This window comes from Phocoena phocoena, chromosome 4 (assembly GCF_963924675.1).
Source record: "Phocoena phocoena chromosome 4, mPhoPho1.1, whole genome shotgun sequence".
Lineage (NCBI taxonomy): Eukaryota > Metazoa > Chordata > Mammalia > Artiodactyla > Phocoenidae > Phocoena > Phocoena phocoena.
Window position 1 is genome coordinate 47,636,850 of NC_089222.1, and position 25,082 is coordinate 47,661,931.

General features: G+C 39.0%; 1 protein-coding gene across 2 annotated transcripts in view; it reads left to right on the forward strand.

Moving 5' to 3' along the window:
- Nucleotides 1-25,082, forward strand: part of SERPINI1 (serpin family I member 1) — a 68,429-nt gene that overhangs the window by 33,316 nt on the left and 10,031 nt on the right. For both annotated transcript variants that reach the window (XM_065876255.1, XM_065876256.1), the window contains exons 2-6: nt 6,828-7,095; nt 8,764-8,994; nt 11,022-11,216; nt 12,921-13,125; nt 19,837-19,934. In XM_065876255.1, the coding sequence (XP_065732327.1) occupies nt 6,846-7,095; nt 8,764-8,994; nt 11,022-11,216; nt 12,921-13,125; nt 19,837-19,934 (979 nt within the window). In that variant the 5' untranslated portion in view covers nt 6,828-6,845. The remainder of the gene's footprint in view (nt 1-6,827; nt 7,096-8,763; nt 8,995-11,021; nt 11,217-12,920; nt 13,126-19,836; nt 19,935-25,082) is intronic.

Genomic DNA, 25,082 nt, shown 5'->3' on the forward strand with positions numbered 1-25,082 from the left:
TCTTTGCATTAGGCATTTCTCCTTAGTTATTTCCCATGCCTGTTGCTTGCTGAAGAAAGGACCTTCTTCAGCTTTTCATCTCACCTTCTAAAGAGCACCTCCCTTGTTTTCTCAACTCAAAATTATGAAACCGTTTTTTTAAAATTTCAAATAATTGGGTTATCTGAAAAGAAATGTTTCATATATGAATAATCAGCCTCTCCATAAATAAGACTAATTACTAAGGAAGTTAAAAAAAACTATATTTTTTTATTGTTCTAGCTTTAGTTCTGTGATTCCTCATACCTCGATTACCAGAAGATTTAGTTCTCCGACCTGTTTCAACGAAGTGTTTTCTGAAGCAGGATACTCACATACACGTGCCCATAACCTACCTTACTACCGGCAATGGGAGAAGAATTGCAAGAATGAATGTGGTTTATTCACAGCTCAGCTGCCTTTGCCTTTTCTAGCACAACAGCACAGTCTCCTACTAGTCTGGTACTGCAGCCACTTGCTTTTATGTAAAGGCATTTTATTCAGTAACTTGAAAGTAATGAATCTACAAAGTAATGCTCCATGTGAGAGTAACGTATTTTAGAATGCGTTGATTATTATGATTAATGGTGGGGCCCTGGCATTTTGTAGATGAATGTTAATACAGTAACATTTGGGTATCACCTTTTGCAGTTTTTCAAGGTGGTATACTTGTTTGTTAATGCATCCCATGTCCAGCCATTGCATTATGCCGACATTGGTGACAGTGCCACTTTGTCAGGCTGGAAAGACAGTCTCATACTCAATAAGGAAACACTTTATCAAGGGAATAAAAAATGGAAATGAGCTACTACCTGTGGGCTCAAATTAAATTAGCCTGGAGAATTTAGAAGCAGCAGCCCCTCCTAATGCAGCTGTGTGGGCCTTTATATCTCATGCTGTATTCATTCAACAAATATTTATTGGGCACCTACTATGTGTAATGCATTACGTATCCAAAGATATAAAAGATGAATGCAGGGGCTTCCCTGGTGGCACAGTGGTTAAGAATCCGCCTGCCAATGCAGGGGACACGGGTTTGAGCCCTGGTCCGGGAAGATCCCACATGCAGTGGAGCAACTAGGCCCGTGCACCACAACTACTGAGCCCGTGCTCTAGAGCCCATGAGCCACAACTACTGAGCCCACGTGCCACAACTACTGAGCCCGCACTCCTATAGCCCCTGCTCCGAAACAAGAGAAGCCACCGCAATGAGAAGCCTGTGCACCACAACGAAGAATAGCCCCCGCTCGCCACAACTAGAGAAAGCCCGTGCACAGCAACAAAGACCCAATGCAGCCAAAAATAAATAAATTAATTTTTTTAAAAAAAGATGGATGCACTTCCATTTGTGCCTTCAAAAAGCTTAGGAGACGAGATGACACATGTACGGAATTATCTGTAATAGAAGGCAACAGTAGTACATGCTATTGGAGAGGTAGAGATAAAATATGCCAAGATTTCAAAAAAGGGGGAAATAGTTGTTTTAACTGAAGACCTAGGAGGGTATTCATAAAAGAAAAGGAAGTGGAGCAGAACCTTGAGGAGTGGTTAGAATTTGAACATATGGAACCAGGTTGAAGCAGTTCCAGCAAGAAAACTCCACAGGCCGGCAACAGGAGAGAGAAATTCTGGGATATGTATTGCATAGGGGATTCTGGCTAGAACTGCAGCATCCAGGAAGGAGAGTAGTGGGTAGAAAGAAATGCTGGAACACAGTGCAGTGGGTTATGTTCAAGATTTGGGGCTTTAGTCTCCAGGCATAAGGGCAAGCCTAAGGTTTTGTAAATATAAGAATATCTGTTCATAAGAGCACATCAAGACAGTTCATCTGGAGGATATGCAAATGTTGGATTTCAGAGAACGGCTGAGAGTCATTGATGGAGTCCTTGGGAATGCATCAAGAGGAAGAACTGCCACCATGACCATGGCAATGGCCACGGACGATGGCTAGGAGAAGTGTCAGGGATGCGGTATGGAATAAGGGTTGACGTTCATTGAACATAAGGGGAAAAGAGATGGGGAAGAGTCAAACACTTTGATGTTTTAAGGAAATAAAAAAGAGTGGGTGTGATTGATAAGGCAAAGATTCTTATTTGAGCCACCTTGAATTTAAAGTGCTGGCAAGAGTAAAAGACTAAATATCGCAAGAACAGTTTGCAATGCACGTCGGAAATGAAGATAAAAATAAAGCCGGAGCTAGAATTTTACTTATTTGGGAACAGTATGAATAGGGATAATAGTTGAAGCACCTTTTTGTTTTGACAGAAGTTCACAGGAGCAGCAGTAAGAAGAGCATTACAGAGGAGAGGGCCAGGCATAGGTCCGTGGAGGATGCCTGTGCTTAGAAGGGGAAAAGGAAGTCTTCCCCTCTCCTCTGAAAAAAACAAAACGAAAAAACACTCATGGACTTCCCTGGTGGCGCAATGGTTAAGAATCCGCCTGCCAGTGCAGGGGACACGGGTTCGAGCCCTGGTCCGGGAAGATCCCACCTGCCACGGAGCAGCTAAGCCCGTGCACCACAACTACTGAGCCTGTGCTCTAGAGGCCGTGAGCCACAAATACTGAACCTGCATGCCACAACTACTGAAGCCCGCACGCCTAGAGCCCGTGCTCCACAACGAGAAAAGCCACTGCAATGAGAAGCCCGCGCACCGCAACAAAGAGTAGCCCCCGCTCACCGCAACTAGAGAAAGCCTACGTGCAGCAACGAAGACCCAACGCAGCCAAAATTAAATAAATAAATAAATATTAAAAAAAAAACCCACACACACTCATAAGGAGGAGTCTGGGGTGGCAGAGGTGAAGGGGGCCAGGGCCAGGGGTGGAGTAGGTGGGATCAAAAAGGCTGCATCAGACTGGCAGAGGTCATTTTGCTTGCACATGGTAAATCTTGCCTTTGAAAGAAGGAAAGATCACTTAACCATAGATCAAATGTGCGCTTCCAGAGCAGAGTTCTTTAAATCTTTATTAAGGAGTTTCCCAATATGACTCAGTGTCCTGCTGCTTGCTACCCTGGGAAGAGTCCTGTCTCACAAACATACGGGTGTTCTTTCCAGGAATCCTCTAGAAGCTTGAAGAGACGTGAGTGGTTTTAACATCTCTTTCCCCCAGTAAGGCAATGTTGCAGAACTGTGGGTCCATCAAACACTTCTTCTTTCTGCATTGAACCATCTGCTGTAGACCAGGTGTTCCTAACCCGAGGCCAGCAAAATCCTGGCCAGTGAATGTAATGTTCTGTTCCACATGTGTGCATTTCTTGAGGAGATGATTTACCCTTCACCTGATTCTTAAAAGCATCTCTTTTCTTAAAAAGATAAGAGCCACTGTAACGGATCATGCCCTGCTGCACAATGATGTAAGTGCCCTAAAGACAAGAGCCTGTCCTTATACATTTTGGTATCTTCATGATACCTCTATCAGTTTTGGCTGAGTGAATGGGAAATGGTGCTACATTCCATGGGCCAACAGGAATCATAAAATACTCATTTTGACTCTATAGTCTCTTGCTTGAATGAGCAAATATACAAACCTAGAAAACGTATTTTTTTTTTTTTCTTTTTTTGCGGTACTTGGGCCTCTCGCTGCTGTGGCCTCTCCCGTTGCGGAGCACAGGCTCCAGACGCGCAGGCTCAGCAGCCATGGCTCACGGGCCCAGTCACTCCGCGGCATGTGGGATTTTCCCGGACTGGGGCACGAACCCGTGTCCCTTGCATCGGCAGGCGGACTCTCAACCACTGCGCCACCAGGGAAGCCCGAAAACGTATTTTTTAATGATAATGTCCTTTATGAGTATAACCTGTAGCTTAAAATGAGTGCTTCAGACACACACACTATCTCCTTTATTTCTTTAATAATTGTGCAGTGTACGGACTGGTATCTTCATTTCATGAGTGGTGCCAAGACTGAAAGAATGCACATGACTTGTCACAGGTCATACATCATATGCCAGCTATTATTATTATCTCATGGTACATACATAAATAAAAATGCCTACAAACACAATAGGCTTGGCCTTACTTTCTGAGACACTTATTGGTTGGCAATAGGTTTTTGTTTTATATGAATGAAACCTTTTTATTAGCTTAAAGTGTAACCCTCATGTTAAATGCAGTGTTTTTGCAATAGTTGTGTTATTGAATGACAGATACTGCTATCATACAGTGAGTTTAATTTCTTGGTCTTGTACTAGATAACGTTAAATGAAAGCAATGGGTCTTTGCTTGGTAGAGTGAAGATGGCACGTCAGATAGCAGTATAGCGTCATGATGAAGAGCAGGGGCTTTTGAACCAGACTTGGATTTCAGAGTTCCCCTAAACACTATTACATCTTAAGTATTAAATACCGGATATGTTTTAAGTTCTCTTTCAACTTAGAAGAGCACGTGCTATATTTCTTCCATCTGAAACTAGAGAGAGAGAGAAAACTCATATCTTCCACTTCACTTTCCCTGGAGAGGACAGAGGAAGAGAGAATGTCACAGCAGCCTCCCATCAATGGCCTAAGCCAGCGGACCAGCAGGACAGCTGTGCTCTGGCATCTGGCTTCTGTCCCGATGCTGCCTGCACTGCAGACTCTGTTCTGCAGCAACATACTTCATCTCCCGCCAGGAGCTATTCTCAGCCTCCTCACAGCGTGGATTGTGAGAGTTCATATTTACATATAGGCTGAGCTTTACCTTCCTAAACAAGCAAGAATTATTTAAACCTTAATACAAAAGTGGGGTCAGGATACAGGGGGACTTGGAACTTCTCAGACAAAAAACTGATACCTGAAACTGAACCCGAAAATGTGAAGGACTTGCAAGGTGATCAGGCAAAGTTTTCTGAAATTGGAATCAGAAATATTACAGGGCTGATTGGGACATTCTGACTCAAAAACCTGTAGGAAACACACTGCTCTTAGGTTAAACATGTGTGCACTCTGTTAACTGAGTAGTGGAGACTGTTAATGCTTCATACTAACAAAATACAATTTTCCAAATGTGTTTGCTCAATATCATTTTACCTGGGTTGTTTTTGAATTTTTGAATTTTATTTTATTTTTATACAGCAGGTTCTTATTAGTTTTCCATTTTATACATATTAGTGTATACATGTCAATCCCAATCTCCCAATTCATCCCACCGCCACCACCCCCACCCCAGCCACTTTCCCCCCTTGATGTCCATACGTTTGTTCTCTACATCTGTGTCTCTAGTTCTGCCTTGCAAACCGGTTCATCTGTACTATTTTCTAGGCTCCACATATATGTGTTAATATACGATATTTGTTTTTCTCTTTCTGACTTGCTTCACTCTGTATGACAGTCTTTAGATCCATCCAGGTCTCAACAAATGACTCAGTTTCGTTCCTTTTTATGGCTGAGTAATATTCCATCGTATATATGTACCACATCTTCTTTATCCATTCGTCTGCCGATGGACACTTAGGTTGCTTCCACGACCTGGCTATTGTAAATAGTGTCGCAATGAACACTGTGGTTCATGTATCTTCTTGAATTATGGTTTTCTCTGGGTATATGCCCAGTAGTGGGATTGCTGGGTCATATGGTAATTCTATTTTTAGTTTTTTAAGGAACCTCTGTACTGTTCTCCATAGTGGCTGTATCAATTTACATTCCCACCAACAGTGCAAGAGGGTTCTCTTTTCTCCACACCCTCTCCAGCATTTGTTGTTTGTAGATTTTCTGATGATGCCCATTTACCTGTTGTTTTAATGATGGTTTTTTTTTTAAAAGATCAAGAACAAGGAAGCTGCTTCACTGTTTGAATCGGCAGTTTACCTTTCAGATGCCTAGAGTGACAAAGCGTGAGAATGTGAGGAAAGAGGGAATCCTGTCCCCAATGTGTGCCAGTCAGACCGTTTGTGGGGAGACAGAGCGTGTGGAATGCTGGTGTGCCAAAAGGCAGGAATATTATTCTGAGATATCTGGGCACTGACACTGCTTTCTCTTCCCGAGAGAACACGGTTCAAGTACAAGATGAGCTTGATATTTAGAAACAGTCGTTTAAATAAAATCACTGGAGTATTGGTGCAAGCTGAAATGGTCATGTAAGTCTAAGAATGAAAGGACATTGTTGTAAGAGGGAGACGTCTCCCTGCACAGAGATGGTCACTGAGGGCAGCAGCCTGATAGGGAACAAATAAATAAGGAAAACCACACAAGGATGTGCCGAATCTGCTTTTTCTCTGAGTTACCACTTCCTGTGGGTTCTGCAGCCTGGGCTGAATAAACTGGGGCTCCTGGCAAATGTGTGTTTGATCTCTCCCCACTAGTTGGTAACCCAGTTGCATGGTACATTAATTTCATAAATTGTAGTAAATGGGTAAAGGGGCATTTTCAAATGCCTAACTTCACTAATTCCTCTTAAACCCTGTGAATACCTTTTGGTTTTCATCTTAATTGTCCTGTACCTGTGTAGTTTAGTGTACACTAGAGTGAATTGTTTCAAAGTCATGACTGAAATATGCATGATGAAGCTATGCAAATTGATAAATTAGCCTCACCAAACATTGTTGAATATATATCTATATATACTCAGCCCCATGAGGGTGAGACCAGGGCTATCTTGTTCTTGGGAGTATCCTCAGGACTTAGCAGTGTTATTCGCTCATTTGACTATTAATTGACTTAATAGGATCTTCCAACAAATCCTTTAATGGGCTTTTTTGTTTATAGAGACACTAACATTCCATATGTTTAAAAACTTTTGGTTTACTTACAACTTTGCCATGAAATTATTTTTTTTACCTTTCACTCCCTTTCTCTGAGGTAATTAATAATTAATATGTAAAATATTGTTCTCCAGGCTTGAAACTATTCCAACATGGCTTTCCTTGGACTCTTCTCTTTGCTGGTTCTGCAAAGTTTGGCATTAGGGACCACTTTCACTGATGAAACCATTGCTGAGTTGTCAGTGAATATGTATAACCATCTTCGAGCCACTGGAGAAGATGAAAATATTCTCTTCTCTCCACTGAGCGTCACCCTTGCAATGGGAATGATGGAACTTGGGGCCCAAGGGTCTACCCTGAAAGAAATCCGTCATTCAATGGGATATGATAGCCTGAAAAATGGTAAGTGTGCTTAGATTTAATTTCTCAAGATGGTTTGACATTAACATTCAACTCGGTTATGTTGCCTTATGCCTGAGGCAGCAGTATTTACAAAGAGTAAGAAAGAGGTCTCACTGAGGTGATATGGATAAGAGAACCATTAGGAAACCCAAGAAAGTTCTTAGTTCCTAGCTGTATCCCTGGCTGAGTTAATCCAAGGAAATTATATCTTTTATTATTATTGTTTAAACAAACCTCACTATGATAAACAAAAACAAACATGGTTCTTGCTCTGTTGGAGTTTCCAGTTTAGAGGGAGAGGCATATATTAATCAATTATCACATAAATAAATGAGAAATTATAACTGTGATGAGCACTATAAAAAAACCATTATGCTCTAAGAATATCAGAAATTTTTACTTAAAATCAACAGTACCTTCATTATTTAAATGGCATCCAAGAATTTTTTTAAATAAATTTATTTATTTTATTTATTTACTTTTGCCTGCATTGGGTCTTTGTTGCTGCACTCAGGCTTTCTCTAGTTGCGGTGAGCGGGGGCTACTCTTTGTTGTGGTGCACGGGCTTCTCATTGTGGTGGCTTCTCTTGTTGCGGAGCACAGGCTCTAGGCGTGTGGGCTTCAGTAGCTGTGGCACATGGGCTCAGGAGTTGTGGCTCGCGGGCTCTAGAGCGCAGGCTCAGTAGTTGTGGCGCACGGGCTTAGTTGCTCCGCAGCATGTGGGATCTTCCTGGACCAGGGCTTGAACCTGTGTCCCCTGCATTGGTAGGAGGATTCTTAACCACTGCATCACCCGGGAAGTCCCAAGAGTTTTTTTTTGAATGTTGTATTATCATGAAAAATTTTTGTACTGGAGAAAATTTCTAACCAAAATATATTTTGTAATTACTTTTCAATGATGTATAATTTCTATTTTAATGTTTCTAATATACATGTGAATTAACTCATTAAAAAGTTGAGAACTAAAACAATTTCAATTGGATTTTCTAGTTGTAAGGTTAAAAAAAGTCTACTTAAAGTAAAATTTAAAGGAATATTTTTTTTTTTTTTTTTTTTTTTTTTTTTTTTTTTGCGGTACGCGGGCCTCTCACTGCTGTGGCCTCTCCCATTGCAGAGCACAGGCTCCGGACGCACAGGCTCAGCGGCCATGGCTCACGGGCCCAGCCGCTCCGCGGCATGTGGGATCTTCCCGGACCGGGGCACGAACCCGCGTCCCCTGCATCGGCAGGCGGACTCTCAACCACTGCGCCACCAGGGAAGCCCTGAAGGAATATTTTGATTTTTAAACTAGAAAATTAAACTTGATAACAGAAACCGATTATTTCTGATCATCATAAAATAAGACTCATTTAATTAAAGTAACCTAAGTCCTTTGAAAGAAAACAATCCAAGTATCTCTACTTTATAGATTTTACCAAGAAAGTCAATTAAAATGAAAATAATATCAGTTGATAATACTAAACTGCAAAAAGTTAATTTGAACATCTAGAAACAGCACAAATATTGGAACCTCCGGAGTTACCATGTCAGTGTGGAGAATAAGCCAGTGCTTTTCCTTTGGGCCTCTGTTCTATTAATCCCCCTTACTGTGTTTTCGTGCTCCTCCACTCTCCAGGATCTTTCACTGTGTTTGTTCCACTAATAAACTTATCTTTTGTCATTTTGCAGGTGAAGAATTTTCTTTCTTGAAGCATCTTTCTCACATGGTGACTGCTGAAGAGAGTCAGTATGTGATGAAAATTGCCAATGCCCTCTTTGTGCAAAATGGATTTCATATCAATGATGAGTTTTTGCAAATGATAAAAAAGTACTTTAACGCAGAAGTCAATCATGTGGACTTCGGTCAAAATGTAGCTGTGGCCAACCATATCAATAAGTGGGTGGAGAATAATACAAATAGTAAGTCATTTGGTTCCTTTCTTTCTCTAATAGCTTAGTTTTAACTCCCTTTTACTTCTGAAATTATTTGTCCCCTTGTTCCTTTTACATTTTGAATGTTAGATTGCATTTAGTTGAGTATCTACTAATTATTTTGTATAGATTACAGCCTATTTTATTTTATTTATTATTATTATTTTTTTTTGCGGTACGCGGGCCTCTCACTGCTGCGGCCTCCCCCATCGCAGAGCACAGGCTCCGGACGCTCAGGCCCAGTGGCCATGGCCCACAGGCCAACCCGCTCCGCGGCATGCGGGATCCTCCCGGACGGGGGCAGGAAGCCACGTCCCCTGCACCCGCAGGTGGACTCCCAACCACTGCGCCACCAGGGAAGCCCTGATTACAGCCTATTTTAGAAGCATTGTTTATGAATAAATATTTGAGAAAAAGTTAATTCTTTTGGCATGTATAGAATATTGGTACTGATAAATTAATATGAAATCTGTGCTCTCCAGTTGGTGAGTTTCATCTGAATGGTAATCTTAACTACTGTATGGAATTTTGCTTGGGCTGACCATTTAATAAGTTAGATACTAGTTAGAATCACAGTTGCTGGCTCTCTTAACAATATGATTAAAATAGAGTAAGAGAGTTTAAAAATATTTGTTGGCTTTTAAACCACAGAACTTGATTGCTAATCAAAAAATTTGTACAGGATTCCTTTAAATAAAAGAGCAGCCCATTTTAAGCCCAAACAAATGGAGAGGAATTAGAAAAGGATGCATTTGTTTCAAATTTTAATTCTAAATCATATTTTCAAAATGTATTTAAGGGAGCTTCCCTGGTGACGCAGTAGTTGAGAGTCCACCTGCCGATGCAGGGGACACGGGTTCGTGCCCCGGTCCGGGAAGATCCCACATGCCGCGGAGCGGCTGGGCCCATGAGCCATAGCCGCTGAGCCTGCGCGTCTGGAGCCTGTGCTCCGCAATGGGAGAGGCCGCAACAGTGAGAGTCCTGCGTACTGTCAAAAAAAAAAAAAAATGTATTTAAGCTCTCCAAATGTTTCATATTTTACCATTTTATTTTCCGATTTTACCAACAAAATAATTGAAATTAGAATAAAAAAATGAGACCAAATTGAAAGTAGATTACTATGGCTGTTCCTTAAATTAATTAATTCATGTTGTCAAAACTCCGAAAATAATGTTAATCTAATACATTTTATGCTGGAACAACAACAAAAGACCATCATCCCATACCCTTTGTCCTATATTCCCCAAAATGCTGAGGCACCTTCTTAAGTACCTAAAGAAGTGCTGTGACTAATAAAATGAGAGAATACAGAGTGAATGTTGGTCCTGTCTTTTCTAAGAATAAGAATAATAATTCAGCTGCATTAGATTGGATTACTGAAAGCTGTTTATTTCCAAACTCTTCTTAAACAATTTCAGCCATTAATAAAGTCCCAATGTCTTTCAAAATGGATTTAGAAAGGAACATTATAAGTGATAAAAATTAAGGTATCATTAGTTAAGTTGGCTTTTACTCATCTGTTTTCACCTAATCAAAAGCAGTTGTTATATCTGATGGATATCCAATGTACATGGGGGAAAAGTTTGAATTGGGTGACATTTTAATCATGTACATTGTTCAAGAATAAACTTAGAAATATCTGTTGAATGCTTAATCTGTGTTAAGATTGCAACTAGAAAGTAGTAAAGCCTGAGATTCTGTTGTATGTGGTTCTGTAGTTTGTGCAAATGTCAAGATGCTACCAGTTAGTGTTATTTTAGGTGGTGTATAAGGGTATTTTAGATGCCCTTAGTCTGTAAGTATATTTGTGTGTGTGTGTGTGTGTGTGTGTGTGTGTGTGTGTGTGTAACATTTTTTCCTTTGAAAGTTAGATACTTTTAATTTTTATTGTAAATTTTATAATGATATAAAGTTCATCTCAAGCACTCTCTTAGATGGTAGTTTGATAATCTTTTGGTTTCCTTTCACCTTCAAATTTAATATGAATTTTCATCCATTCATTTTTTCCTGAATAGGTCTGTTGAAAGATTTGGTATCCCCAAGGGATTTTGACTCCGTCACTCATCTGGCCCTCATCAATGCTGTTTATTTCAAAGGGAATTGGAAGTCACAATTTAGACCTGAAAATACCAGAACTTTTTCCTTCACTAAAGATGATGAAAGTGAAGTCCAAATTCCAATGATGTATCAACAAGGAGAATTTTATTACGGTAAGACAGTTTGGCTTTTATTTCTCTCTTCTTGCAGTATATCAACAAATTTCTAAGAAAAAAACATGAAATATTCATTACTCAGATTTCTCAACAATCTGGTTTGGGCTACAATTCAATTTTCTTGGCCCCATTTTCACAGGCCTCTAATTAGATCCTGAGTGAATATTCTATGTTTTGATAGTTTTCCAATATGTTTCTTAATTTATAAAGTTGATTACACCTACAGAGTGGCTTTATTCATGTGAAAATATCTGACCTGTGTCAGAATGTTCTGAGTCACTCCAGAAAATCACTTGCTTTGGGGTGGTTTTCAGCGAGCCATATGTTCCACCCAGCTCTTGATTTGGACACCTCATCACTTTTTTTGTTTTTTTTTGTTTTTTTTTGCGGTACGCGGGCCTCTCACTGTTGTGGCTTCTCCCGTTGCGGAGCACAGGCTCCGGACGCGCAGGCTCAGCGGCCATGGCTTACGGGCCGAGCCGCTCCGCAGCATGTGGGATCTTCCCAGACCGGGGCACGAACCCGTTTCCCCGGCATCGGCAGGCGGACTCTCAACCACTGCGCCACCAGGGAAGCCCCACTTTTTGAATTATAAGCATTCCTTTAAAATTTTGCTTTCAGACTTGTGTTTGGTCAGGCATAATTATTCATTCATAGTTTCACTTACTGAGAGTCTATAATTTGTGATACAAGTCAGCATCCTTGGCATTGTTTTCAGGGATACTTCATTGGCCTTTTCAGAAGTTTAGGATGCTAATCCTTTCTCCATACCATACTGAACTATAATTATTTATTGTCATAAGCAGAAATGTAATTGCAAGCTAAGTATATGTTAGAACTAATATTTTATTCTATTCAAAGGTACACAGTAAAATTAAAATATTATAATCACAGTTAATCAAATTAACAGTCAAAATAAGAAAGGGAAATACCTATTTATTTGAGAACCAAAATGTTTAATGTGACATCTAAAGGACCTAGATCAGTTAAATGAAAATATTCAGAACAAAAGCATTACGTTTGTTTTGAAAATGGGGGAAATTTTAAAGTAGTGGCAGGACCATTTGTTTTAAAGACCATTTTTTTTTTTTTTTCTTTTTTAGTGAAAGCCTGGTCAACTTAGCTAAGTTCATAGAACACAAAGCCAATTACCTAATTTACCTAATTATCTAATTTGGAGATTTTAATCACCACAAATGCTCTGGATAACTACTGCCAAATGAAGTAGATTTCACTTTGGCTGTGCTACCTTAGCCTCAAAACTTTTAGCTGCGGTAATAATAGAGTACCAGGTATTATGTAGTCAGTTTTCCCCTTCTTAGAAATCAGGTGGGTATTGGTAAATGTGATTTACATCCAACTTGGATCCAGGGCTTTATTTTTCTAATCATGACTTTTCATTTTTTTAATGATATCCTTAAAATATATTCATTTGAGATATCTCATTTAAAAATAAAAAGTAAGTTTAGAGAACATGCTATGACAAATGTGAAACAATTCTGGGGATCCTAAAATAAAATAAATTCTGTAGGGCTGAGGATTCACTTGAATTTCAGGGCTTACTTTAAAATAAACCCTCTTCTTCTCAGAGGCCCGAATTTTTTATAGTCTACACACTATTTTGGAAGAAAGTTATAACAAATGTAAACATTTTAGTGAAGCCTTGATAGGGGCCTTTTATCACCTTTCTGTTCTTTTTAGGGGAATTTAGTGATGGCTCCAATGAAGCTGGTGGTATCTACCAAGTCCTGGAAATACCCTATGAGGGGGATGAGATAAGTATGATGCTGGTCTTGTCCAGACAGGAAGTTCCACTGGCCACTCTGGAGCCATTGGTCAAAGCACAGCTGATTGAAGAATGGGCAAACTCTGTGAAGAAGCAAAAAGTGGAAGTGTACCTCCCCAGGTGAGAGGTTCCTGTGTGACTCCCTCTGATAGCATGGAGGGAAGGTATCAATGAAGGTTCTGACGCAGAGAAACTCTCGCCACTGCTGTTGAATTTTGTCTTGTGTTGCTCTTGTCTTCCTCCTCTTCTTTCTCTTCCTCCACCTCCTCCATCTTTTAAAAAGTATTCTTTCATACTCATTCAGTCCTGCTCAGAGACACAGGCTGACTCATTGACCATTCTATACTACTTATCAAGACCTAGTTTCAGATATGAATCAATATTCTTAGCTTCATTTTAGAAGATTTTTCAATAGATTGTCTCTGAATATCATTTGCATCTACAGTCTTCTGTATTTCATTCATATTTAAATTGATAATAGCTGGAGAAAAAAGAATCTTCTACTTTGTTGGAAGAAGTGCAAGCAAGTCATGGGCTAGGTGCCAAGATGCAACCATAAATAAGCAGGAAGAAGCTTAAAATACTCCGTGCAGGGCCTTGATGTTCTGACTACCATCCACTTCCTCGACCCTATCTCGGGCCACTCACCACGTTCAACTTTTTGTAGTAGGTACTATCCAGGGATAGTAGTTATGCCACAGACACCATAGGCTCTTTTATGCCTCAGGGTCTTTATGTATGGTTTTTTTGTTGTTGTTGTTTTTTTTGTTTTGCGGTACGCGGGCCTCTCACTGTTGTGGCCTCTCCCCTTGCGGAGCACAGGCTCCGGACGCGCAGGCTCAGCGGCCATGGCTCACGGGCCCAGCCGCTCCGCGGCATGTGGGATCTTCCCAGACCGGTCACGAACCCGTGTCCCCTGCATCAGCAGGCAGACTCTCAACCACTGTGCCACCAGGGAAGCCCTTTATGTATGTTTTTGCATTGGCCTAAAATGCCCTCCTCACATACCTTTGCCAGATATTTACCTAGCCTTCAGGGTACAGGTCTGGCACTAGTTCTTCTAGGAAGCCTTCCATGAACCGCATGATGGAGCAGGTGACCCTCACTTTGCCTCACTTATGCACCTCCCTGTTATGACAGTACATTTACATTACCACCCCACAACCAAATTACCTTTTTTGTAGGTCTTACTTTCCTTCTGTAAATTCTTCTAGGGTAAAGTCAGTTCTCTCTCTTATCTACAGTGTGTTTGCAAAATCAAACCCAACCGACGATATTATTCTGCCCTTGAATACTTTAAAACGTAATAGGGGAGCTGGACCAGCAAACCAAACAACAAATTTATAAACATAATGTATAAATTCCAGGCTAGAAAACAAAACACGCAAACAGCCAATAAACATGTGCGTGTGTGTGTATGTGGAAGTAGAGTTCCAATATTCATTCCATGTAAGAAAATTACACAAATATGATTAATTAGTATGAATATTGAAGGGTGATAAATAAGATATTAGTACTAAAATTGAATTACTTGGCTTCCCTGGTGGCACAGTGGTTGAGAGTCCGCCTGCCGATGCAGGGGACACGGATTCGTGCCCCGGTCCGGGAGGATCCCACATGCCGTGGAGCGGCTGGGCCCGTGAGCCATGGCCACTGAGCCTGCGGGTCCAGAGCCTGTGCTCCACAATGGGAGAGGCCACAACAGTGAGAGGCCCGCGTACCGCAAAAAAAAAAAAAAAAAAAATTGAATTACTAAAACCTCATTGACTCATTCATATTTATTCTAATTTCAGGAATTGTCATTTAAAATTACATCTTATATGAATGCTTATTTTTCCAAAACTTTGCTGATGTCTGCTACATTATGTTAATGAAGGAGAGCTATTTGGAACTGTAGACATTTTTGGCTAGAAATATGCATATATTGATGCATTATGTTAATGTAGTTCATAATATATAGCCATATACTTCTCGGTCTACATATAAAAATTAAGGTAATCATAATCCAAATGGTTTTTTCTTTTTAGCTAAGATATTTAGCTTGCATAACTTACCATGACAATACATTTATGTAGAAAGATTTCACTGTTAAGTCTATTCTCAAGGAGAGGTAGCCAATGAATATCTAACATACAAAACCAGGTTTTTTTTTTTAATATATGATAATTGACATCTACATATTTAATATATGAACAATATATCTTAACTCTAAAAGAACAATTTGCTTTTAAATGTTAATAATTACATGTAAATAACTAAATCAGATTTAAACCTTCATCCAGTGACCTTTTATCATTAATTTTGTACTTTTCCCTTGCATTTTTATAAGGAATTCTTTTTGATAATATGAGAAATTCAGTAGAGAGTTAATGCTTCTTTTATTAAATTCTATGAATTGACTGCAGCATCTCCAAATGCCTTAATTCTGTAGGGATGCAAAGTTATTTAAGAGTATTTTAAAAGAATTCTAAAGGAATGTTTATTAAGTATCACATATTGTAATTCAACCACATTCACTAGAAAATGTGGCCATCGGGTCCTGTCCACTGAGAAACTGAATGCGGCAGCAGAAGAAAATTAAATTTTCATTCTCTAAGAGATACTCTTCAATTATGAAAGAGTTTAGCTTGCTTGCTCATATTAATGCCTGTTACTAAACTAGGCATGGTTAATTACCATGTATCCGTTTCTGCAGGAGTTCCATGAATTCTCCTTCTGCATGGCTAATGCATAGAGTGGGAGGCTAAGTAGCTAGATAAGATAAATTTGGTGTCCCTTTTTAAGAGATTGACTGTTTCTGAATACCAATGTTTTGGTAATAATCAATGGGAACTATTCACCCCTCCATTTTACAGCATTAGGACCCACCAATGTTCAGTGAAGGAAGTGATTTATGTGACTCAATCTTAGCAAAGGTAAAAGTTTTCTAATAGTTGTGCTCCAGCTTTACTCAAGTGTCTGTCTTAAAGGGTTTGTATAGTTTTTTCACATGGAGACATTACTCTAAAAATGCAACTGTGCATTTCTGAATTTGACCACATTCTTGTCCTACTTCACAGGTACTTTTACTTTCTATTATACCAGATTTTATACAAGTTGCTTTAAAATACTTTCCCTTAAGAGGCATAGGGTACTTGGGGGGAGGGAGAGGGGGGAAAGGCAATTACTTTTGTATTAATATTTTTTCCCCTGAACAGTAAATCCTACAGGAATCAGATGCTGAATTGAAATTGTATTTTTATCGAAAATACAAGAATCTATTCAGAAGAGGGTCAGATTGCTATCTCTATGTGATACCACCAAATCCAGTGAAATACCACAAGATTTATGCACAGTCATACATCTCCAAGATTTAAATGAGATTGCCAAATATTCTTCCAATTTATCCATGGTAGAAAAAATAGTTTGGCTAATATGTAAAAGTATATTATATATATATATATATATATATATATAAAATATATGTAAAATATCTAAAAAGCACTTTAGAATGATACCTGCCATAAAGTAAGCATCATATAATTATTATCTAATATTACTATTATTGTTTATTTTTAAGTCCTAGTATTTATCTTTTGTTAATCAATCTTTTTATATACTCTTCTCTAAGTAGGATTTTTTTAAACTTGGTTCTAATGAAATTACCCTCTTCATTGTATATTCTTACTTTTCAGTCTTACTGATACAGCTTAGGTATAAAAAGATCTTTCTATTGATAAAATAAAAATGAAATCTCTAATACTTGGAATGCAGATGTACCTGGCTGTAGTATCTTTCTACTCTTTCCTTTGTAGTCTTAGGTTTTTCATTTGTGATCAGAGTACTAGAAATCAAAGGATAAGTGTTCTCTATTTTGTAACCAGAAACCATCCTGCTATTTTGAAGTGACTGTCTACTCATAAAGCACTTCAGTTTCATGTCTGTTAAAGAAAACCAGTGCATAAGCCATCTGATTTTATTTTTTATCATGAGTGCTTTTATTAGGTTTTTCTTCAAAGAATTTGATTAATTCTTACACATTTTTATAAATCTCCTTATGTGTAATATATATATATTTTTTTCTTTTTCTTTTTTTTTTTTTTAACATCTTTATTGGGGTATAATTCCTTTACAATGGTGTGTTAGTTTCTGCTTTATAACAAAGTGAATCAGTTATACATATACGTATGTTCCCATATGTCTTCCCTCTTGCGTCTCCCTCCCTCCCACTCTCCCTATCCCACCCCTCCAGGCTGTCACAAAGCACCGAGCTAATATCCCTGTGCCATGCGGCTGCTTCCCACTAGCTATCTACCTTACTACGTTTGTTAGTGTGTATATGTCCATGACTCTCTCTCGCCCTGTCAAAGCTCACCCTTCCCCCTCCCCATATCCTGCCTGTCCGGAGCCTGTGCTCCGCAACGGGAGAGGCCACAACAGTGAGAGGCCCACGTACAGCAAAAAAAAAAAAAAAAAAAAAATTAAATTTATATGTGTAATATATATTTGTTCATTTGTAACACTTGCTCCACACCATCCCTGCTTAGTCTCCGATGCTTCTGCCCTCTGCATACCTCTTTAATTTATTCAGATAGAAAATTGCAAATACAAGATTACATCAAATGCCTTTACAAAAACAGCCATGACTTTTGGTTTTAAAAAAGTAGCATTGTGGCTTTTTATTTTTAAAATCAGTGGATGAAATGTAAAATCTTCCTGTAGTTCGTTTGTTTTTAAATAAGCCATTGTGGGAATTTTAGTGATTAAGGGTGGGAGGACTTCACAGTCAGAAAGATCTCAGTTCATATCTTTATTCTGCCACCTACTAGCTGTGTGATTAGGGAAGTTGTTTAGCTTTACTGAACTTCAGTTTGTTCTTCTGTGGAATAGAGGTAACAATACCTGTCTCATAGGATTGTGTGAGATTATCACAGGGATGATTAAATGAGATACTAGAGATAAAAGGATTTGCATAGTGCCTGGGACATAGTAAACACTCAGTATATGGGAGATGATAATGATTACTTATATTAATATTAGCCTATTTAAAGAGGAAAGAGAGTATATGGATAATAGTTATTTTTTAATAGTTTGATAAGGAACAAAGACAAGGAATGGATAAGTAGAAATTGTTTACATCTTGTCTTCAACTTTAAACAAACACTCTCGTGGGCACCTAGATTTTATTTCACTTCACCCTACGTATGTGGTCTTATGCCAGATACTACAAATATTAAAATGAAAAAAACACTAGATCTGACAAATTTACAGTTAAAGTAGCAGAGATTAGTATACCTATTTAATCAAATTACTCCACCACTACTAAAATGCAAATATTCAACACCTAACGTCAATAATAATGTGAATGTTACACGTACCTGCAATACGGTAAGTACTATTAACATATCTGCCCTTTACTGCATGCCTCCTACAAGCCAGCATCACCCTAAGATGTTTAGAAAACTTATTTAATCCCTTCAACAATACTGTGAAGTAGGCATTATTATTGCCATTTTCCGTATGCCAAAACCAAGGTTCAGAAATTAGATAATTTGCCCAAATTCAATCTAGCTAAAATATCATTGTCACCTAAACAGCCTAAAAAGTGTGAAACAAACCAAGCTGCTTTTAAGAAGTAGAAAGAACCCTTACTGAAATCTTCCTTCACTTTCTTATTTTAGGTAGATCAGGATATATATACTACTACCTGGATCCATATCCCAACTCCGCCACTTACTAGCTGTATGAACTTGGTCAAGTTATTCCATCTCTCTGCTGCTCAGTTTCTTCAAATATTAACTGAGGATAATAATACCTACCTCAAAGAGCTGTAGTGATATTTAAATTAATCTGTTTTTGTTATATTAATCTGGTTTATATTGTTGGAACAGTTCCTATTATATAGTAAGCTACATATGTGACCAATAAACAAACAAATAAATAACAAAGCACACAGAAAACACTTTAAGAATTCATTCAAGTCACTGAATATATTCTCCAATGTATTTCCCTACTCATCCCCCTTTTCTACTTTCACAGTCAATATCCACTTTTTGTGGAAAACAAAATAAACTGTTAGGTGCAAGTTAAAGTGTAAGATAAAAATAGTACTTAAATAGTATCTATTTTAAAATAGATAAAATTTAGTACTTAGTCTACTATGTTTGTTATACTTTTACTCATCTGTTGGTTTTCCCCTGATTATTCCTCTTGGTGTCTGAGTCTTGTTTATAGCAATCATTCTCTTTTCATTCTTCTTAAAACCAGACATCAGAAATGATGCTAAAGTAATGTTTAGTGACTATTACAGACTTAGCTTTTTTAAGGACACAGCCCATTGCCTAAAAACTTATATTTATGATCTGTATTGATTAGGAGGCAACATCTTTTAAAAAAAGGAAATATTTAGTTCTAACCAGTTTTTCACTTTTTATAAAAAAGTAATAAAAGCCTTTGCTTTTAAAAACTTCACTTGTTAATACAGCCATGCTCGGTCCATATCTTTCACCGAAAAGATGCGTGATACAATTCATTGGTTTGATACAATCTCATTGGGAGAGATTCCATATTAAGACCAATCTGGCTTCCTACTTAACAATTTAATACTATTCTGTTACGTTATTCTTTTCGATGCTCCCTTTTTTTACAATAACAATCAAATACTACTTATAGTTAAAATCCAGTTTTAGTATAATTTGCCCTCTATAAAACAGACTTTTAAAAATCAACATATCTAACATTTTATTCCTGTCCCAGGTAGGAGGATGCTGTAACTAAATACTTTTTAAAGGCTGTAACTAAATACTTTTAAAATGCTGTAACTAAATACTTTTTCCCCTCTGTGTTCTCCAGGTTCACAGTGGAACAGGAAATTGATTTAAAACATGTTCTGAAGGCTCTTGGAATAACTGAAGTTTTCATCAAAAATGCAAATTTGACAGCCTTGTCTGGTAGGAAATAAACACCAATTTTAAAAAAATGTTATTCCATAAAGTTTTTTTAAAATGATGGTGGTGAAACCTCTATTTATTAAGGAGTTCTGAGGTAAAATATAGTTATCAGTTGCCAGATAAATATAAGAAATATATTTAACTTCTACAAGCAAAACTATACATACAGTCACAACATTGTTTGTATTATTCTGCTTCATGTCTATCTTTGATAGCAGATTATATTCTCCAGAAGACCTGTCTTATGCATCTTTGAATTCCCAATCACATCTGACAGAATGCCTTGTAGAGCAGATAATCAATAAATGTGTTGATTGAATATCTCAGTATGTCCGGATATAATAAATCATATGGGAAAGAAAGAAGGAAGAGAGGATGAATGAGTGCCTGCTGTGAGAACTAGATGCTTTTAAAAAGAACACCTGTGAGATGATGTAAATATTATCTTAAGTCTTCAATAAAAAACAGTGGTTTTGAAGAAGTAGCTTCAAAATATACTTGACATATTGGGTGTTGAGTAATTTATTTAAAATATCCCAAGGGAAAACAACCAGTTAAATTATTTGATTCAGATGCCCTAATTTGGTCAGGATAAAAATCTTAACATATTAGGAACATTAAAGTACTTAGAAATGTAAAATCCTTTAGGAAATATTTTTAAAGCAGCTAATCCCAAGACACGTATTGAATTAAGGTACCTGTGAGTGTCAGATTTAGTTAGTTTAGCTAATGATAATTTTCATCATTTCTATAGAACATGGGGAATAAACAGTATGTTTTCTGATGAGATAAAGACAGATTGATATCAAGATAAAACAAGAGTTCAGAGCCCTAGGAGCTTGGATGTGAGCCATGAAGGTAGAATAAGTGGAGATTCAAAGGGTAATGGGTACATTGTACTTGAGGCAGAAATATATATATATATTTGTGGTTCAAGCACAGGATAATTTAAAATTCTTATACTCCTTTCCTTAGGAATTCAAAGAATGCTATATTGGCCAAATTCCAACTAAATAATTATATTTTGCTTTCTTACCATGGCTCTATTTTCAGTTTGATTAGAGATTCCTCAGTGTGTCACCCAAACATTTAGGCAGTTATCTCACACACATAGAATATTTACTGCTTTTCAGTCCTGAAGGAGTATCACTGCAGTGGCAAATCAATTATTGTGGTCAGTGTAGGTCAACTTTTTTGAAATATCTGGAAGGTTTATAAGGTAATATTTAATTGCTTTTACTATGTACAGAGAGAGTAGAGCATAAATGTACATATGAGTGCAGATTTGAAATCACACTAGGCTCTTTCAGAGTTCATAGAGTCTATAGCAGAAAGTCTTTGCTCTTTGATCAAACCTCCATCAGAACTGAATCCTTCCCAGCATCTTGCTCACAGCTGCATTCCCAGTACCTGGTCATCCTCAAACACTACCCAGTTCAGGTCTTCAGGATAACTGATCTAAAACCAGCTTCTCAAGTTTTCAGTGGGAATTCTTTGATTCTTAAATTTCTAGTTTTGCCACAGTCTTAGAAGTCCCGGCATGCCAGCTACCTCAACCGATACAGTCTTCATTCTCTTCCTCTCTCTCTCTTTCACTCACACACACACATATACACAAATATATACATTACTTTACGAATCATTCATTCAAGAACTTTCTAGTGACACAGCTATAAAATTTTCCTCTCTGCTTCCTCTAGATTCAATAGCCTTTATTTCCTGCATCATTTTGGGGCACCATATGCTCTGCCTTACATGAGTGGTGTCCTGTTCACATGTATACTTCTTTGCCTCCCCAAATTACATGAAAACCTTGATGATTAAAGTGTTTATGACACTCAGTAACCCCACAAGTACCCAGGAAAATTATTAGCATGTATTTTGTTATTACTTTCTACTTTAGTGAGAATTTTCATGGTGTTTAGGATATACAGATTAATTCTATTCAATGCCATGTCTATTCCTTTCATTTAACAACTCTTTGTGAGGCAGATAGTGTGAGCAAAGTACTAGGTCATAAAAATGAAGAAATAACTAAGATATCCTACCTGTTCTGAAGAAGCACATAGACTCGTGGGGAGAAAGACATAAACAGCTGGATTTAATAAAAGGAAGAGTGATAGAAATGTATTATTGCAGTAGTGGTTCTTAACCAGGACAATATTGCCCTTCAGGGAACATTTGACAATAGCTGGAGACCTTTTTGGTTGTCACAATTAGGGAGAGCTACTGCCATCTACTGGGTGGAGGCCAGGGATGCTTCTACATCCCTGTGATCTACACTGCACAAGACAGCTTCCATGACAAAGAATTATCCAGCCCAAAATTTCTAGAGCAATGAGTTGAGAAACTCTGTACTAGAGAAAGCATTACGGAAGCAGAAAGGAAAAAAATCAAAGGGGAGAATGGGAGGGAGCATATTGGGTCAAAAGATGGAGGAAGAGACTATATGTATTTTTCTTCTTTCTATTTTCATATTGAGGTAAAATTGGTAGCTAACATTACATAAGTTTCAGGTGTACAACACAATTTGCTATTTGTATGCACTACAAAGTGATCACCACTGTTAAGTCTAGTTACTGTCTGTCACTGTACAATTGACCTACTTCACCAATTTTGCCCACCCCCTTCCTCTGGTAACCTTCTCCTCTGGTAACCACCAATCTATTCTCTGTATCTCCATTTTAATGGGTCTTTTTCTGGGGTTTTGTCTTGTTCTTTCATTTGGAATACACTCCTCTGTTCCCTCATTCTTCTTGACTCTCTGTGTTTGTTTCTATGAATTAAGCAAAACAGGTGCCTCTCCCAGTCTTGATGAAGTGACCACGTGTAGGAGATGAACCTTATTGTTCAACCTTTCCCCAGCTCTTGGTGGACTCCTGAACCCTTGTGATTGTCTAAGTGGCCTGGTTAATACTTGATAAATCCCAGCTGTGGACAGTGTGTGAAGACCCAGCAGTGTTCCAATAAGAGGGATCTCAGTCAGCACCTGGTTTTAGGCTGATTAGAAGCCAGCTCTTCAGGCAGCAGCTTTTAAAGTATGCAAATCCATGCAGCCCTGTGGGTCCACAATTATAAACCCTGCTGACTTCCAGACCAGATCTGAACATGTTCCTGCGTGACAGTTTGCAAAAATCAGGGTTTCGCATGAATGAATAAACTCTGGGGAGGTACCAGTAAGTTGTGGCGAGGCCAAGGGAGGGCTGAAGGATGGTATCTCCCTGCCTACGTTCCCTGCGAGTTCCTCTGTAGCCCCTAGAGGTGTAACAAACCTGTAGCCTGTCCCTCAGGTTGCAGCTCCAAGACAAGGAAATGGACCTTTTTCACAGGAAGACTGGGGATGGTTTTAGTCTGCTGTCTGTGCAGTGCCCCGGGGGGTGATAGCCTGCACAGAACTGTTTCTCTGATTGTCACAGTCCTTTGGGGCCCAGAAATGCAAGCCCCTCTGGCCACCAGGGCCAGACAATCAAGGAGCGCCCCCTGTGTGGACTGTGCTCACCCCCAGCAGGAAAGAGCATTGGGGGAAGGGCACACCCTTGCCTCTAGCGAGGGAGAGCAAGAGCGCTGGGAATGGGGCACACCCAAGGCTATAGCAAGGCTATGCTTGTGTGTGCCCACCTGCACTAGCAAGGTATAGGGAGAGTGCAAAAACGGTGCTCACCCATGCCTCTGTCCCCAAAGAAAGTCCCCACTTGTCCCTGCCCCTCCAGCAGATGCTTTAAGATTAGCAAATGAACCTCCTTCACATATAGTCCAGGCACTTCTCTAACTGCTGCCTTTGTACTGGGTCCTGGGATGAGTGAGACAGTGTGCAAGTCCTTTTAAAGGAGTATCTCAGGTCTCTACACCGCCCTGGGTGCCCTGGACATAAGCCCCTTAGGTTTCCAAAGCCAGATGTTTTGGGGACCTCGTGTCAGTGCAGGTCCCTAGGGTTGGGGTGCCCAACGTGGGGCACAAATACCTTGCTCCTCAGGGTGTAGCTCTGGACCTATGAGATTCCTCCCTGGTGGAGGTCTCTGCACAGGGGCATGGAGTTTTTGGTGGGACTGACCCTCTGCATCTCCCACCATGAGGCCCTTTTATCCTTTGTTGTGCCTCCAGTTGGTCAGCTAATTATTAGCTCTTTTTCAACACTTGTTCCATATGTAGCTTTAGATTTGGTGTGTCTGTGGGAGGAGGTGAGCTCAGGATCTTTGTACACCACCATCTTAGATCACCCCCCTCATAAGTATGTATTTAAGCTTCTAAATGCGTAGAAAATTTTTGAACAACATCTTAGAAAATGATAGAAGTGGTTGCCTCGAGAATACTGGACAGAGGCTCTTAGAGGAGAGAAGGGGTTTCGTTTCATAGACCACTGTGTACTGTTTGGAAATGTACCTTGTGTATGTATTACTTCTTTAATTAAAAGCCTTATGTAAAAACTGGGGAAATCTTTTAAAAATAACATTATTAGTAGAATTTGAAAACTCGAAAGTACCCAGAAACCAATTCAGTACTATTGGGACACTACTACATTCTAAAATCATGTAATGAGATTTTTATCTTTCTTTAAAAATAGTTAATGTGATTTAGCAGTGGACCAAAAATACCCTACATGACATTCCCTTGCTTCTGGAAAAACTGAATGACTTGAGAGTCTTTTGCTAAGACCTCTTGAATCCATGCTTTCATTTTCTGTTCCATGGCGTCTACTTTCATTTCAGACTCTCATTACTGCTGCCCTAGACTATTTCAATAGCCTCCTAAACGGTTTCCAATCTCTCTACCATCTAATCTGTCTTATCTACCACTGCCAAGATTAATCACCTTAAGACTCACTCTCTGATCATTCCAGCTCCTGTTCAGAGCCTCCCTTCGGTCTGCTGTGCACCGTGCACCGCTCGGCAGGGCATTCAGACCTCAGCCCCGTCCAGCCTCATCTCTGGCTGATTCCTTACACACAGCGTGTGCTCCAGCCAAACTGAACATTCGCTCTGCGCCTCACATCCCCCCAGCCCTCATCTTTATGAAATTTCTCCCACCTGAATACCTTTTGAACTGAGCCCCAGGTCAAATATCTCCGACTTTATTAAGCCACCATGGTTACACCAACGAGAATTAATCACTCCTTTTTAAATACTACAATATTCTATTATTTTTCTTATG